This window comes from Marmota monax, unplaced genomic scaffold, assembly GCF_021218885.2.
Source record: "Marmota monax isolate L192 unplaced genomic scaffold, Marmota_monax_Labrador192_F-V1.1 WCK01_AAM20220418_F8-fsc00021, whole genome shotgun sequence".
NCBI lineage: Eukaryota > Metazoa > Chordata > Mammalia > Rodentia > Sciuridae > Marmota > Marmota monax.
This window is the reverse complement of record NW_026695228.1, coordinates 23,607,115-23,624,199: the sequence shown is the minus strand read 5'-3', so window position 1 is coordinate 23,624,199 and position 17,085 is coordinate 23,607,115. Positions and strand designations below refer to the sequence as shown.

Below are 17,085 nucleotides of genomic sequence, written 5' to 3'. Positions count from 1 at the left end.
GTACACCACAGTGAATTACACCTTTGTGTATATCTATAAAGTACTAGATTAAAAACTATAAATAAATTGAAGGAAGACCAATAGAACAAATAAAAGGAAACAAGGAGGGAGAAGGGGAGGGAATGGGGAAGTAGTGGGGGTTTAATTGGAGAAATTTCATGCATGTATGATTAGGTCAGAATTAACCACAATATTATGTATGACTATAATGCACTTATGTAATAAAAACATTAAACATTTTTTGGATACATGATCTTTGAGTAGATGCTGAACATGAGGCAGAAATTTCTAATCAGAGATAACACAATTAATACTGTGAAGGGGACAAGTTTCATACACCAATGTAGAAGTCAGTTGCTTTACTGTAGAAGATTGTGGATGATTCATAGCCCAATGGTAGAGTGCTTGCTTAACAGTGAGTTTGATGCCCAGCATGTGCACACACACACACACACACACACAAACACATAAAACAGGCAGCATTGTGATGGGTGAGTAATGCTTTCTTGTGTCCTGTTCTTGTTTTCTCTCCTTTTTTTAGCAGTCATATCAATCACATGGAACCAGAAAATGATACACAAATTTTGGAATTCCTTCTTCTGGGTTTTTCAGAGGAAGCAGAAATACAGTTTCTTATTTTTTGGCTGTTCCTCTCCATGTACCTGGTCACTGTGCTGGGGAACCTGCTCATCATCCTGGCCATCATCTCAGACACCCACCTGCACACACCCATGTACTTCTTCCTCGCCAATCTGTCCTTTGTGGACATCTGCTTCACCTCCACCACCATCCCCAAGATGCTGGTGAACATCCAGACACAGAGCAAGACCATTACCTATGCAGGCTGCATCACCCAGATGTACTTCTTATTGCTTTGTTCAGGATTGGACATCTTTCTGCTGACTGTGATGGCTTATGACAGATATATGGCCATCTGTCACCCCCTGCACTACATGATCGTCATGAACCACCGCCTCTGCAGACTGTTGGTTCTGGCATGCTGGATCATGAGTTTCCTGAATTCCTTGTTGCATAGCTTCATGGTATTGAGACTGTCCTTCTGCACAGACTTGGAAATCCCCCACTTTTTTTGTGAACTTAATCAGGTGGTCCACCATGCCTGTTGTGACACCTTTCTTAATGACATGGTGATATATTTCACAGCTGTGTTTCTGGCTGTTGGCCCCCTCACTGGAATCCTTTACTCTTACTCTAAGATAGTGTCCTCCATCCATGCAATCTCATCAGCTCAGGGGAAGTACAAAGCCTTCTCCACCTGTGCGTCTCACCTCTCTGTGGTCTCCTTATTTTATTGCACACTGCTGGGAGTATATCTTAGTTCTGCTGTGACCCAAAACTCACACTCCACTGCAACAGCCTCTTTGATGTACACTGTGGTCACCCCCATGCTGAACCCCTTCATCTACAGTCTGAGGAATAAGGACATTAAGAGTTCTCTGAGAAGGCTCCTTGGGAGGACATCTGGAAGAGAACCAATTCATCCACCTCAGTAGACTTGCCTGTGCTTGCAAGACTCAAAGTTATTGAGTCAGAAACCATAATTCTTTGATCAGATTGTAGGATGAAAACTTGCTCATTTTATTTACCATGGTTTTCATTTCTTTGACATCAGCTTTCCTACACAATGAACAGAACTAGCTTGACTAGGCTTCTGTTATTTCTAGTCTCTAATGAAATGTCTGCCTTTGTCATTTCCCACTTTCCCAAACCCATTCCCACCTTTGTGTCAGAAGTATTTGGAAATTCCCACTCATACCATGGGACAACATGGACTTCTTAAGAATAATTTCCTCTTCAATAACAAATATTTTCTTGTGTTTTGCTAACATAATAGTCATGAGTTTTACTATTCCTGAGGAAAAGACTACACATGGAAGCCAAGGCAATTAAAATTGCAATATACAAAAATCTGAAATAGGTTTTCCATATGAGCTTCTGTGATTTCTTTTCACCTTTCCTTTCCTTCTCCTTCCTTCCTTCCTCTCTCTCTCTCCCTCCCTAACTCACTCCCTCTCTTCTTTTCTTTTTTTCTTAAGCTGGGGATGGAACCTAGGTCCTCGTGCAGGCTTGCTCTACTGCTGAGTTGCACCCCAGCTCCTATCATTATTTTCTACACCATGACGTTAACTGCTCCTCCTGGTAATGTACATTTTCACACTCTGGTTTATTTTGTAACTTATCATTGCATTTTATTCTCTCATATGATCATGTTCTCTTATTCAATTCAATGCACACTGAGTACCAAAGTTATTGCCAAAAATTGATTATCAAGTGTGTGTCTCTAAGGGGAGTCTAACTTGAAAGATGAATTTGAATAAGGGTTTGACCCATCAGGGATGACCTTAAATATGACCAACCAAACTTTTTTTTTAAGAGAGAGTGGAGAGAGACAGAGAGAAAGAGAGAAACAGAGAGAGAGAGAATCTTTTTTATAGATGGACACAACACAATGCCTTTATTTATTTATTTATTTATTTATTTATTTATTTTTAATGTGGTGCTGAGAATCAAACCCGGGTTCTACCCATGCTAGTGAGCACTCAACCTGAGCCACAATCCCAGCCAAAACCAAACTTTTAAAACAGGTAATTGTATTGCTATGGAAAATATTTCCTTTTCATATTCTGTTTCTAATCACCGAAGTGTGGAAGCTGATTGTTGCCATGTGAGAGGGTTTATTCATTGGCTTCAGAAATTGTTGATGGACTTTATGTCAAAATTTCATTGAAATCTTCCTGTTGCTGCTTGGATATGTCTAGCACTGTCTGTAAACATGACTCTATTGCTCCAGATATATACTCTTTACATCTTCTTAAGTTTATCATAATCGCCACAGGGGCTGTGAATGACCTTTATGATCATTTGATGAAGCACACGAGAGCCTGAACTCCAGCCCAGTCATATGATTCAGAGTCAACCGTATTCCTACTCAAAAGTGCATGTCCTCCCACATCTCCTGGTCAGCTGGAACCTTACTGGAGTCAATTTTTAATACATTTGTGTGAAACTAACTTGAACAGCAGAGTAATTATGAATGCTATCATAAAATGTCAGAAAAAAAATGTCAAAATTTGAAGTAACAGATTATTGTAATTTCACTCAGTTCTTTTTCCCTTTGATTATCGTATCATTAGCTATTGGTGGGTATAAAGCCATCCTAAAATCAAATGGTTGAATGTAGTATTGTTATCAAGTGGAAGTTGTTTCATGAGTCTGTACTCAGCTGTGAGCATCTTCAATGTGTTTCCAAGGCTCACTTGTGGTGTGGAGGGCAGAGACAAAGCAGTTCTGTCTCGAAATCCCTTATGGTCAATTTACTCCATTTTTAAATCAAGGTTGACCTTCTAGTTTACAAGAATGAACTACCTTAAGGTAAGGCCACTGTTCCTATATCTATATGTGAACCTTTGCTTCCCTCCCAGGTAAAAAAGACAGTTCCACCCTTGTTAAGTGTGACCAGCCTTATGTGCCCTGTATTGTACCCTGAGACACACACCACTTGATTTTCCTTTTAATTAATTTATTAGATAATAATAACTCTCAGCAACCCACACAGATTTAAAGTGCACAATCTGTTGAATTGCAAGAGCCCCACAACAATGAAAAGCATGCACTACAGGATTCCATTTGTGTGCCATTCAAGAAAGTGCTCAGTAAGGTTTAACAGCTTGATATATAATTGTTTAAAATTGGGATCCTTGCTTCATGCTATGAATGGAACTGGAGGTCACTATGTGAAGGGCAATAAGCCAGGAACAGAAAGACAAGTACTGCAGGATCTCACCCACATGTAGACTCTGTGAAAGTTGTTCTCATAGGAGCACAGAGTAGAATGCTGGTTACCAGAGGCTATGCTGGGTAAGGGGGCAGGAGGGACAGAAGGAGGTTGGCCCAAGGGAACCAAGTTATACTCGGGAAGGAGACAGGAGTTCTGATGTTTTGTCGCAAAGTAGGGTCATAATAAGGTCCTGTGTGTTTAAAAAATAAATGGAAGCAAATATCTTTTTTTAAATTAGTCCATTATAACTATACTTAATATTGGGGTTCATTTTGACATAATCATACGAGCATAGAGTACAATTTTCTCCAATCCAGTACTTCCCCTTTCCCTGCCCTTTCCTTTTTACCCTTTCCTTTTTTCTACCAGTCTTGAGTGTTTTCACCACAAAGAAATGATAAATCTTTTTTTAAAAAAATATTTTTAGTTGTAGATGGACACAATATCTTTATTTTATTTATTTATTTTGATGTGGTCCTGAGGATTGAAACAAGTGCTTCACATGTGCTCGGCAACTGCTTCACCACTGAGCCACAACACCAGCCCCAAAGAAAGAGAAATCTTGTGGAGGTAAATGTGCTTACCGTGATCTGGACATTCCCTGATGTATGCAAATGCGGTAACATCACATGGTACCCTAGTAATATGTGACACTTACATGACTCCATTAAAAATTTAGTATCAATAAATTTAACCCCAACTAGTGCTCTTTTTTTCTGAAGGTAATCTGGGGAAATAAGCATAAATTCAAACCAATGTTGTGAAGAATACATTAAAGGTGTGGGAATACTTTGTTGAGTTCACAGAAAGTGGTCACAGGTACAGGGTGTGAATAAGATCATGTGTGTCTATGGATTTGTAATATGTTTTTCTTAAATGTTGAGTTATCCAACCACATGGATCTACATGTACATACAAAATCACATTTGATTCTGTCTTTATTATTGAAACTTCAGAGAATAAGTATGAAAAGAGCCAACTTTGAATGAGCATGAAATGAGAAGAGAGCTCAGGTCATGGTTCCTGAAGAGACCTTTTTCATCTCTTCAAACTCATGCTCACATCCTAAGGTAAGAGCCATTACTTGGCCCATCATTATAAACGTGTGTGTTCATAACCAGTATGAAATTCCTGGTACTGTGGGCAAAGTGTGATGAGTCCAGGAGGTTCCATCTTATGGTTTCAAATTTCAAGCAAACACAGCTCACTCCTCTGTTAAAGAGGGAAACAGAAAACTTCTGGAGACACCAGAGACTGTGTCCCCAGTGTGAGTCATGGTTTTGAGAACACAAGATACTTAACCAGGGAAGGATTCTTACTTTTAGATGTGGAAGAAAGCTATAACTCACAGAAGGTATATAGTGGTGGGGGTTTAGGAATTTGGGAACGTGAGGCTCATAGATTGGTGGTAATAAGGGGAGGATTCACCTGACTCCACTCTGATCTCTGGGGAATCTATGTGAACTTTTCTTCTCCTGTCTAGACCCGAGTCTTGCAGGGAAATCAGGTGCTTAGAGGTTGGAGTATAAAGAAGGACATGTGCCTAATGAGCAGATAGAGAAAGCTGTAGGCTGTGATTGCTCCTGCTCTCCTGAGTGCACGCCCTTGGGACTTACTTCATTTTTCAGGATCTTTAAATCTGACTTGAGGAGCAAAGCTGGACCCATTCCTGTTCTCTTGTCTGGGGTCAGAGTCTCACTCTGTGCCTTCAACTTCCAGGGAAGAACTGATGCATGTTCATGAAGACCCTCCCACCAGAGATGCCACCCAGGTGAGTCTGAGGACCCAGCAGACTCTACAGGAGAGGACTGAAGAGAATGAAGGCCAGGAGCTTTCACCTGAGGTTCCCCAAGAGGCCAACTACCTGACCTGCAGCCCAGAGATAGTGGTGTCTGTTGCTAGCTTAATTAATTTATTAATGGATTTATAAGATACTAAGAGAAGAAGTGATCCAGAAATCAGCAACACAGGATCATTGCTGACCATCAACTTATGATAACAGAAGCTCATTAGAAGAGGGATGGGAGGTATGAAGTGGTTCAAATCAAAGTAGAATTTAAGTCTGAGGATCTTCATGATGAAGGGGAAAGGACAAATTCAGTATTAACTATGGAGGGATATGCACTGGAGGGAGGTCATTAAATATATATATATGCATATTTCAGCATGTTTTCATATTCGTGAGAAAGATCCACATTTAGGACTTTCTTGTAAGTAAATTCCTGCAACAGAAACTCTTGACACAGCTATATCACAATATCTTCTTCCACTCTAGGTATCCACATGAAAAATGAATTTACTTCCTAAATGAAAATGGGTATGCTAAGGAGTTTAAATTTGCAATTATTTCATAGCCTCTAAAAATGAAACTAATGGGATGGCTGTCAACTTCTCTTTTTCAAATTGTTAAGACCATTTGCTAGGGCTGGGGCTGGGGCTCAGTGGCAGAGCATTTCCTCACATGTGTGAGGCACTGGGTTCAATCCTTAGCACCTCATGAAAAAATAAATAAAAATAAAAGCATGCTGTCCGTCTACAAGTATAAAAAAATAAAATAAAAAAGACCCTTTGCTTGGGCTTGTAGAGTATTTATTCCCATTCTTTAAAAAATTTTCAAAAATTCTTTCAACGGTTTTTCCATTGATTTTTGATATTGTCCCTTGGTTCATTTACATAAGCACAGCACCTATGTGGATATGTATCTGTGAGGAGTGTCTGAAAGTCTACAGATTTTAATGTCTTCCAATAGATGAGTGTTTGTCATTGGGTTTCTACCAGAGCTTTTCATTCTGAAAGGTCTGACTCAATAATCTGATATTTCTTCGCTTGTGAATCCTCACTTTTAAAAAATTGCTAGTGAAAGTTGTTCTGCACTTCCTGTGCTAATATGTCACCTTTTCAACATACTTCCAACTTATTTTCAAATCTCTGTTATGTTTTTGTGCCTGTGATTTTCCACAGTTAGATGCAGTTGTAAATCTAAAAGCCACCTTTGTTTTCTTAACCTACGTCTTTAATGTTTTTATTATTATATTATATCATATTAATATATATTATCATATTATATTATATTACAATTATATTACAATTATATTGTATTATATTATAATTATGTTATATTATATTAATATCATATTATTTTATTATATATTATATAAAATTTATTATATTATATTATATTATACCTTTGGCCAACAGTGGGAAGGTATCCTCTTTATCATTTCACTAGAGATTATCTTCACACTACACAAATACATCTGAGTTTATTTATCTTTAGAAAAGATGCAATCATAACTTTGTATTCGATTTCCTGATCTTTTAATTCCTTGTCTCTAGCAATTTATTTTTACATTTATTGCTAGTAGCCTGATTTGATCATACTACAATGTATTTATATAACAAAACATCATAATGTGTCCCCAAAACCTATATAATTATTTTGCCTAACAAAATAAAACATAAAAAATTTAAAAACCCAAACCCAAGAGCAAGAATAAATGAATCAAAGAAATGATAAATGTTGAAGGAGATTGAAATGCTAATTGCCCTGATTTGCTCATTACATATCATATACATATATTGAATTATCACATATATACTTAATGAAAGGGCAAAATAATTCTGTGTGAATTTTAAAACAGGGAGAAAGAGGTTTGCCTTATCTGCTACGTAACTAGGGAAAAGTCAATAGGTCAGGTGAAGGGAGCAGAAAGTGAGTAGAGTAGACAGATCTGCTAGTTCATATTAAAAGGTCTCCACATTATGTAGGTGCTTTGGATATCTCCTTTTGTGAATTGTTAATTTTTTTTTTATCTTGGGTCATTTTTTCTCTGGAAGTGAACAACTTTTCAGGTGCCTTGACATCACGAAGGTGAACCGTGGGCAGGAGGAGGGGAGGGAAAAGGGAGGTAATAGGAATTGAAGTGGAGCAAATTATATTCCATGAATCTGTGATTATGTCAAGTGACCCCAACATTATGCATCACTGCAATATAATAATAAAACATTAAAAAAGTAGAATAAGAAAACAATGTCACTACTTTGGTCTTTTAGAAAACACACTTTTATTGTTTATGGTTTGTGCTGGGCACTCAGTGAGGGTCACTGAGTTTAGAACACTTCCAGGAACAAGGCAGGCTTTCCCTCCTGGAAAAGAGACACCTGGGCTTGCAAGGTCCTGTTCCCCTGGATCCACGTCAGCTTGCTCTCTCGCTGCCCTAACCTCTTCATGTTCCGTCCACCCCTTTGCCTTCTCTCTCCTTTTCTCTCACTCCCCATCCTTCTCTATTTTGCTTCCTCCCTCTATTGACTTCACAGCATTTCATGCTCCTTTTTTAAACACAGGGAAGAGAAGCAGCATTCTTAACTGGGTCTGCTCATTTGTTCATGGAAAGAGTTTCGAGTGGACTCTCCAGGTACCCCATCCACATTTTGTAGGGAACTGATCATCTCAGCTTGTGGTGTCGACACTCACAGTCTTGTCAGGGTATCTGGGGCTGAGAGCCATAGCGGAAATAAGACCAGAGCCCAGGGTGTGTTGTGTGTTCCTATTTATGTGTGTGTGTGTGTATATATATATATATATATATATATATATATATATATATATGTGTGTGTGTGTGTGTGTGTGTGTACGTGCACGCGCGCATTTATGTGCCTCATGGTGTGTTCAGAGAAGAATTATATGAGGTTACATATTGCAGGGTGACTCTTAGCAGCTAGAGGTCAAAACTTAACCCTCAGGTGGCAGCAAGGAGGGAATCCTCTGCAGTTCACAGAATGTCTTTGCAGTAATTTTAAGAGGTACAAGCTGTGTATGAAGGACTCCCTGTATCTGTAGCTGCAGAGAGCAATGAGGCCAGCTCATTCCTCAACATTCTCTGACAACTTTCTAATCATTCTCCTTCTGGTTTTTTTCTCCTCACCAACAGCATTCCTTTGAGCCTTGATCTTCTGAAACAAGCAAATTTCTGGGGACCTTGCATTGGCTATTCCCCCAGTGAAGGTCACACTGCTAAGGATAACTTGTTTCCTGCCCTGTTTTCCTGCATTACTATGAAAGTACAGTAACTCTCTACTCCTTCTTTTTCTTCATAGTTCCCACCACCATGTGACATATTATGTGATTTTAAAAATTTTAGCTTAGTTCTTTCCCTTTCATTGGATCACGGGGACTTTTGTACCTTATACGTATTACTGATAAATTACCTGGAATATAGTTGATATTCAATATGAGTTATTGTATTATTAACATAATTATAGAACTTTATAGGAATAACTTTATGTTTCTGTATGTGTATAAACTGTGTAACAATTGCATAGGGGTAGTTAGTTTAATTACCTGAAACATTTATCATTTCTCTGTGGTGAAACACTGAGAACTGTCCCCTTTAGCTATTTTAAAATATGTAATATATTATGGTTAATTATAATTACCTGACTGTGCAATACAACACCAGAAGTTATTCCTTTTCTCAGCTTGTAACTTTGTCCCCCTTGAGAAGCTCCTCTCCATCCCTTTGTTCCCAAAATGCTCCTCAGCTTCTTGTGACATCATGCTCTGCTGAGCTTCTATGAGAGCAGCTTTTGAAGAATCTGCAGACGGATGATGTCATGCAGCTTTAGTGTTCCTGTACCTGGCTTATTTCACCTCACATAATATCCCCCAGATTCCCCTATGTTGTCCCCAAAGACAGGACTCAATCTTTTGTTAATAACTGAATATTATTCCACTCTGTATCTGCACCCAACACAAATGGCCAATAGCCGTATGAAAAATGGTTGAAATTGCCAATTATTAGGGAAATGCTAACCAAGATTTCAGTAGAATATCACCTCACTCCAGTTAGAAGGGCTATGATCAAAAGACCAAAGATATCAAGGGTCAGTGAGAATGTGGAGAAAAAGGGAATCCTGTCCCAGATTTGGTAGGTATGCAAACAAATGAAATCATTATAGAAAGCAATCCAGAGATTCCACAAAAATTAAAATAGAGTTATCACATGATGCAGCAATCCTAGTACTGGGTGTGTAGCCAAAGAAATAAAATGGGTATTTTGAAGATATCTGCCCTTCCATGTTTACTGATGCACAATTCACAACAGCCAGGTACAAAAAAAATCAAAGTGTTAATCAAGAGTGTTTCATTTCTATTTCTCAAATGCATGGAAAACTTTTTTTTAGAATTACAAAATGCATGACTTCTTAGGGAAATTTTGAGAGTGAAACAGGAATTCATCATCAGAGATGGCACAGTGTTCCTTATAGTACAAGAACCACTCATATTCTATAGAAGGTGATTTATTTTCTTTTCCTTGATTTTTCTTTGTCCTTTTGTAGATAAGGATGGAACCTAGGTACTTGCACAAAATGTTAATTTTGTATTGTTTCACTTCAATGATGTAAGTAATATCTGTCCATAGGAAAATTAGTTATGCTCTTTTTCTCATTTCTGGTAGTCACATGCATATGGAACCAGGGAATGATACTCAACTTTTAGAATTTCTTCTTCTGGGACTTGCAGAGGACCCAGAACTGCAGCTCCTCAATTTTGGCCTTTTTCTGTCCATGTACCTGGTCACTGTGCTGGGGAACCTGCTCATCATCTTGGCCACCATCTCAGACTCCCACCTGCACACGCCCATGTACTTCTTCCTCTCCAACCTGTCCTTTGTGGACATCTGCTTCACCTCCACCACCATCCCCAAGATGCTGGTGAACATCCAGACACAGAGCAAGGCCATCACCTACGCAGGCTGCATCACCCAGATTCACTTTTTTGTACTCTTTGCAGGACTGGACAATTTTCTGTTGACTGTGATGGCCTACGACAGGTTTGTGGCCATTTGTCACCCCTTGAATTACATGGTCATCATGAAATACAGAATATGTGGATTGCTAGTTCTGGTGTCCTGGGTTGTTAGTGTCTTATATGCATTGTTGCAAAGCTTAATGATGTTGCGGCTATCCTTCTGCACAGACTTGGAAATCCCACATTTTTTCTGTGAACTTAACCAGGTAATTCAGCATGCCTGCTCTGACACCTTTCTTAATGAGGTGGTGATATATTTTGCTGCTCTCTTGCTGGGAGGTGGCCCTCTCACTGGCATCCTTTACTCTTACTGCAAGATAGTGTCCTCTATCCGTGCAATCTCATCAGCTCAGGGCAAGTACAAAGCCTTCTCCACCTGTGCATCTCACCTCTCTGTGGTCTCCTTATTTTATGGCACAAGCCTAGGTGTGTACCTCAGTTCTGCTGTGACCCAAAACTCACGCTCTACTGCAACAGCCTCAGTGATGTACACTGTGGTCACCCCTATGCTGAACCCCTTCATCTACAGTCTGAGGAACAAGGACATCAAGAGCGCTCTGAGAAGACTCTGTGACACAGGAAGATAAAAGTGTCAATTCTTCGGAGCCTGAATAAGTGCCCCTGATTGCAGGGCTCTGAGACTCCGAGTCAGAATCTGGGATTCTTTTTTAGAAGGAAGCATAACTTGGTCCTTCTATGTTAATGCAGAGTTTCTATTTCTTTGATTTTGAGTTCTGGATTCAATTCCACTCATCATTCACTTTGTTATACTTTCTGATCTCTATGACATCCAATGCCCTTCATTTGTCATTTTCTAACTTTCCAAAATCATTCCCATATTTTGATGAGAAATGCTTGAAAATGCTTATTGATCCCACAAGATATATTTTTAGAAATAATTCAATCTCAAATGATATATGCCATCCTAAATAATTTTTTATGTTGCTAAAATAGTCATAGTTTGTATTCTCATGTGAAAGAACTGTACATAACAACTAAGGTTATTTTTATAATTTTATTGAGGATGAAAATCTGAGGAAAAATCTTCTTTGGTAACATGGATTGGACCTATCGATGCTTCACAACTGAGCCACATCCCCATCCTTTCTGTTTCTTGTTTGAGACAGGGTCTTGCTTAGAACCTCACTAATTTGCTGAGGCTGGCTTTGAACTTGCAATGCTCCTACCTCAGCCTCCTGAATTGCTGGTGTTATAAATATGCACCACCATGCTCAGGTGAGAATAGGTTTTCAATTGTGTGTGTTCATGATTTTCTTCCTATATTACTTCCATAACATCCATCCTTGATGAGGTAGCCTTTAACAAATCAAGGTGTTAGATGGTAATTAGGGTTTATTCTCATCTTTTGGATCCTGTTATTATTTCAACATTTTGTCCACACTGCCTAACATAGGATGGGCAAAACAGGTCTCCAGAGGTATCAACTACAACATTTTTTCCAGGCATGTATTTTTAAGTGCTAGATAACATTTTTGAAAAGATAGCAATATGTAAATGGTGAATAGATTGATGGTTCTAAGGATCCAGGTACTGGGCAGGAGGGAGGTGGATGGGACTCTAACAGGGCAAAACTTGGGATCCTTGACTGATTGGAACTGTTCTGTATTTTATTTTGATGAAAATAATTAATTGTAAACATTAAGGAGGTTCAGCCTGATATTTCCACACATGCCCACAGTGTGCACTCATCAAATTCAACCTCCCTTTCTCCACCCTCTCCAACCCCTTCCTTACCTCTAGTAATCTCTATTCTGCATTCAGGTTACCTTTTTTTATCTTCTTCATTTGTGAGAGAACATGAAGTACTTTTCTTTTGGTATCTGTCTTATTCACTTAGCACAATGTGCCCTGGTTCCATCCACATTTACCCAAAGGACAGGATTTCATCCTTACATAAGGATAAAGGGTGTTCCATGTTGTATATATGCCACGTTTTTCCCCTTCACTCCTCTGGTCATGGGCACTTAGATTGACTCCATATCTGAGCCTGTGTGAATGATGTTGTAAGACATGGGCAGGGTGCTTCTCTTTGCTCTATGATTTCATTTCCATATTATCAGTGCTAATATGCTGGCTGTGATATTTTGCTCTGTGTTACCATGGTGGAAACTGACTAAAGGGTCCTTCCTTACGACAGCAAGTTAATCCATAATTTTCTCCAAAGGAAAAGGTCCATTAACAATTATAAATATAAAAAAACTGAAAGTTAGCAGGGCAAGTGTTTGTAAACAGTTTATATGTTGATGTGTTTCCCTTTCCTCTTGAACTCAGGATTTCTGTTCTTCTCTCATGTAACTGTAAGCTGTCCTTGCTGTCATGGTTAAAATTACCATGCTTAAAATTACCCTGTGTACATTCTTCTAAAGAGAGTAGGCAAATGAAGAGAAGACTGTCTTCTTGGTAATGTACTATGGTTTTAGGTCAATCCATACATAAAATGTACAGAAGATTTTGGAGAAGAAGAAGTTTGCTTTCAAGATAATTTTAAAATGTTGGATATTGAAATAAACATATTTGAAACAATAAGAAATGTTGGTATTTGACATTTCATTGTTTTCGCTCTCTACTGTGTAGACCCTAGAAGACAATACTGAAGAACCTTTGATTATCACTGCGGTTTTTTCTTAACAGAACATCTTCTACTGACTCCCTTCTGCACAAATATGGGAACCCCACACTGTTTTGTGATCTACCAGTGTCCTGAGTTTCCCTATTCAGGCAACTCATCAATAACATAGCAATGTACTTAGCTTCTATCATTCTAGAATTTTGACAGTCAGGAACCAGTTCAAAGCCTTTTCTGCATGTGGGTATAAACTATGGGTAATGTCTTTTCATCATGCACTTTCTTTGTGAGTCAGAATTATGTTACTATAACACAACACCTGAGATAATCGATAGATAAGGAGAGAACATTTATTTTAGCTCACAGTTTTCAAGATTCCAATCTGTAATGGATTGGCCCCATGACTTGGCCCTATTGCAATGAGCCCATGAAGAGTGGTGGCAAGAATGTGGAAGAGGAAAGGGGCTGACCTCATGTCCTGGAAGTGGAAAAGATAGAGGAAAGATGGGGGTCCTACAATCCTTTTCATTCTCAAATGAACTTAGAATTTACCCTTAGCATTTCCTCCACCTTCCATTAGCACCAAGCTGGGGACTAAGCTTTAACACAGGGCCTTGGGTGACACTTAAGATTGAAACTGTAGCACTGGCCTTGAGGTCTTCCTCAGTTCTGCAGGCACTTTGTTGTCTAGATGACCTTGATGTGGCCTTGGTGTCAGCCACATGTTGAGCCCCTTGTCTACACTCTTAGGAGCAGGGAGTTGGAGGGGTCAGATGGATGGTGCCCCAGTGAATGCCATGGCAGGACTCTCCTGAGCAGCAGTGGGCACAACATCAATGGCCTGAGAGCCTGGAATCCTCCATCCAGCCCTTTGACGACTTCAGCTTCCACGGGTTGTAAAGCCACTCTTCCCTGGGGTCTCCCCACAGGAGCTCCCTGTCCTCAGGACTATTCCTGAGGTTTCACATTAGATCAGCCTTTTAACTTTCACCCAGGAAATCTCAGTTGTATGAAATAACAGGGCATTTTCCCAGTTATCTAAAATAAGGGATTGTCTTTAATTTTAACAAAGCAAATCTTATACCTTTAACACGTAACCTCACAAGTGGTGCTCAGGGGGCCTTGTTGCTCTGGAAACTCACTTGCAGAGATGTATTCTGAGGTGATGCAAATGAGACCAACTCTGAAGATTTCCTGCCTTTTTGTTGGATCCTCTTTCCTTCCCATCATCCTCAACTTAGTGAAGATTTCCACACTATGAATTCCTAGAAATTCTGAACTCTATCTCATCTGTTCCTGCAACCATGATGTCTAGTACAGTTCCTGGTAAGGAGTTTGTCCTCTGTGAATTTTAGTTGAATAGAATAAAAATTAGGAGATGGCTGAAGAGAAAGAAGAGAGAGTCTGAGCCACAAAACTACACATGGGCAGGTTAACTAAGAGGCTTTGAGGCAGAAAAAAATCCAGACTCATGGAGGTAGACCTTGATAATAAAAAATTAGAGGGCATGAAATTAGCTTCCAAAGATGTAGCTTCTCTACCCAATGTTCCAGGGGCAGTCTTCACAATAGTCAAATGTGGTATATTTATAACTGAGTGCTCTTCGGGCTTTGAGAAGAATGAAATCCTGTCATTTACAAGAGAATAAAGGGGACAGGCCATTGTGTCCCATGAAAGAAGCCAGACAGAAGCAAACACTGCATGTGCCCCTATGTGGAGACCAAAGGATCCTCAATCTACATAGAGAATATTGGCCCTGGAGGCTGGGGAGGCAGGAGGAAGAGGAGGATGGAGGCTGGATACAGGTACAGGAACACAGGTGAATAGGAAGACCCAGTCCTGGTGTTCCACGGTGAGTGGGGGTGGGTTGGGGCTGCAGTGCCCAGAACTTGTCATGTGTTTTATGAAGATCTGAAGTGAGGAGTGCAGACCTGGAATCATAATGTAATGATACGGGGAGGGAAAGTTCCCTTAAGCTTCTTTGTTCAGCATACTTTGTGTGCATGTGCTAAAAACATCATGTTCACCCTATGGATATGTACAATCACTTTTCCATAAATATTAAATTAAGACTTTAAAACTCCACTCAGCATTTGCCACTTTGTTGGACCATCTGATACACACTGTCTCTGGAGGTTCCTGGTCACTCCTTCACCAGGTAGCAGGACCTTATGGTCACCTGGCAATGAGCTTGAGGTCACCGAGGGTAGGCCATGGTCCCAGACCTCATGTTAAGATGGCTCTAGAGAAGCTTTACTAAAGTATAAATTAAGTTCAGAGGAAACAAGAGCTTCTGATACAAACTCTTGCTTCTGGGATTCTCCCCAACAAAGAATTTTTCTGTTTCTGGGTGTTGCAGATTTAGGACTACAGCAAACACCAAGGAAACATATTCAAAGTCCCCTTGATGATTTTAATGTGATTTTCTCTGTGTACTCATGAAATTAAGCACATTTTCATGTTCCTAAGCCATTTATATCTATTCTTTTAGGTCAGTGACTCAGGCACATTGACCATTTTTTCTTGCATTTCAAAAATTGTAATTGTTTTGAAATAATTTGTATATGCCTATTTTGACTTTGGGGATTTCATTTAGTTTAAATTTAATTTATTTTAGAATGAGTCTTATTGTTCATATTTGAGGTTTGTTATAGGGTAAATACACGTAGTAAATGATTACAATAATGAGGAAAATATCCACAGTATAAAAAAAACTTCCCCTAGTTTTTAAAAATTTCTTAAAAATTAATTAAATGTATTTCTAAAAAATTCATTCCAATTTATTATACATGACAGTAGACTGCCTTTTGACACATTATACATAAATGGAGTAAGACTTCTCATTCATCAGGTTTACATGATGTAAAGTAGTAACATAGGTCATACAATCATGTATGCACATAGGGTAATAATGTCTGATTTATTCTATTATCATTTGTGATTTGCATAATTTAAAATATTTTATTCAATAATTATTTTCTTAATTGTACAAATAGAGTATGGCATATTAATTCCATCCATGCTTACAGTGTGTAATGATCATGTCAGGATAATCAACAATTCTATATTCTTAAACAATTTCAGAAAGACGTATAATTAAAATGTAATAATTGCATGTTGGTATGGGTACAGTGTAATAATTTATTACTTGTGCACAGTAACTATTGATACATTGATGTCAATTAAAACTCCCATCTCCTCCTAACGACCTCTCCTCTGGAGAGTTTGACCTCCTCTTTCCTAGTTATTCATAAAAAGATATAAAACGTAACTATAAACAGTTCCCCTCATGTGCTCAGTTGAAGAAAGTGTTCAATAAGGGTTAATTGTTTTTATATTTAATTGTTATAAAATTGTCATCCTTGATCCTATGGAGAGAACTGGAGGTCACCATGTGAAGGACAATAAGCCAGGCACAGAGAGACAAGTATGGCAGGACCTCACTCACATGTACAAGGTACAGAAGTTGCTCTCACAGGAGCACAGAGCAGAATGCTGGTTCCCAGAGGATGGAAAGGGTAAGGGAGCAGGAGGGACAGAGAAGGTTGGCCCCAGGGTACTAAGTTGTAGTCAGGTAGGAGGAATTGGTTCTGCTGTTCTGTCACACAGTATGGTCATGATAAGGTCCTGCATATTTCAAAAATGATGGAATCCAATATCCTTTGCAATTAGTGCTCTATAATTGTACATAATTTTGGGATTCATTTTGACATAATCATAAAGCTTGGAATACAATTGGCTCCAACTTAACCCACAGTACCTCTCCTTTCCCTTCACTCTCCGTGCCCTATTTCACCTTACTTTTTTTCTACCAGTCTGGAGTGTGTTCACCACAAACAAATGATAAATCTTGAGGTGGTAAATATGCTTACCTTGATCTAGTCATTA

The 17,085-nt window shown here is 38.9% G+C and overlaps 2 protein-coding genes across 2 annotated transcripts; both read left to right on the top strand.

Moving 5' to 3' along the window:
- Positions 1-557: 557 nt before the first annotated feature.
- On the top strand, positions 558-1,514 carry LOC124087690 (olfactory receptor 7A17-like). Its single transcript, XM_046436663.1, has one exon. It carries the CDS (start codon positions 558-560, stop codon positions 1,512-1,514), a length of 957 nt encoding a protein of 318 aa, XP_046292619.1.
- An 8,753-nt stretch (positions 1,515-10,267) lies between these two features.
- LOC124087689 (olfactory receptor 7A5-like) lies at positions 10,268-11,197 on the top strand. Its single transcript, XM_046436662.1, has one exon. It carries the CDS (start codon positions 10,268-10,270, stop codon positions 11,195-11,197), a length of 930 nt encoding a protein of 309 aa, XP_046292618.1.
- The last annotated feature ends 5,888 nt before the right edge of the window (positions 11,198-17,085 follow it).

What these genes read in the sequence shown, in the direction of transcription:
- LOC124087690 (XM_046436663.1), top strand. Translation starts at nt 558, where the DNA reads ATGGAACCAGAAAATGATACACAAATTTTGGAATTCCTTCTTCTGGGT.
- LOC124087689 (XM_046436662.1), top strand. Translation starts at nt 10,268, where the DNA reads ATGGAACCAGGGAATGATACTCAACTTTTAGAATTTCTTCTTCTGGGA.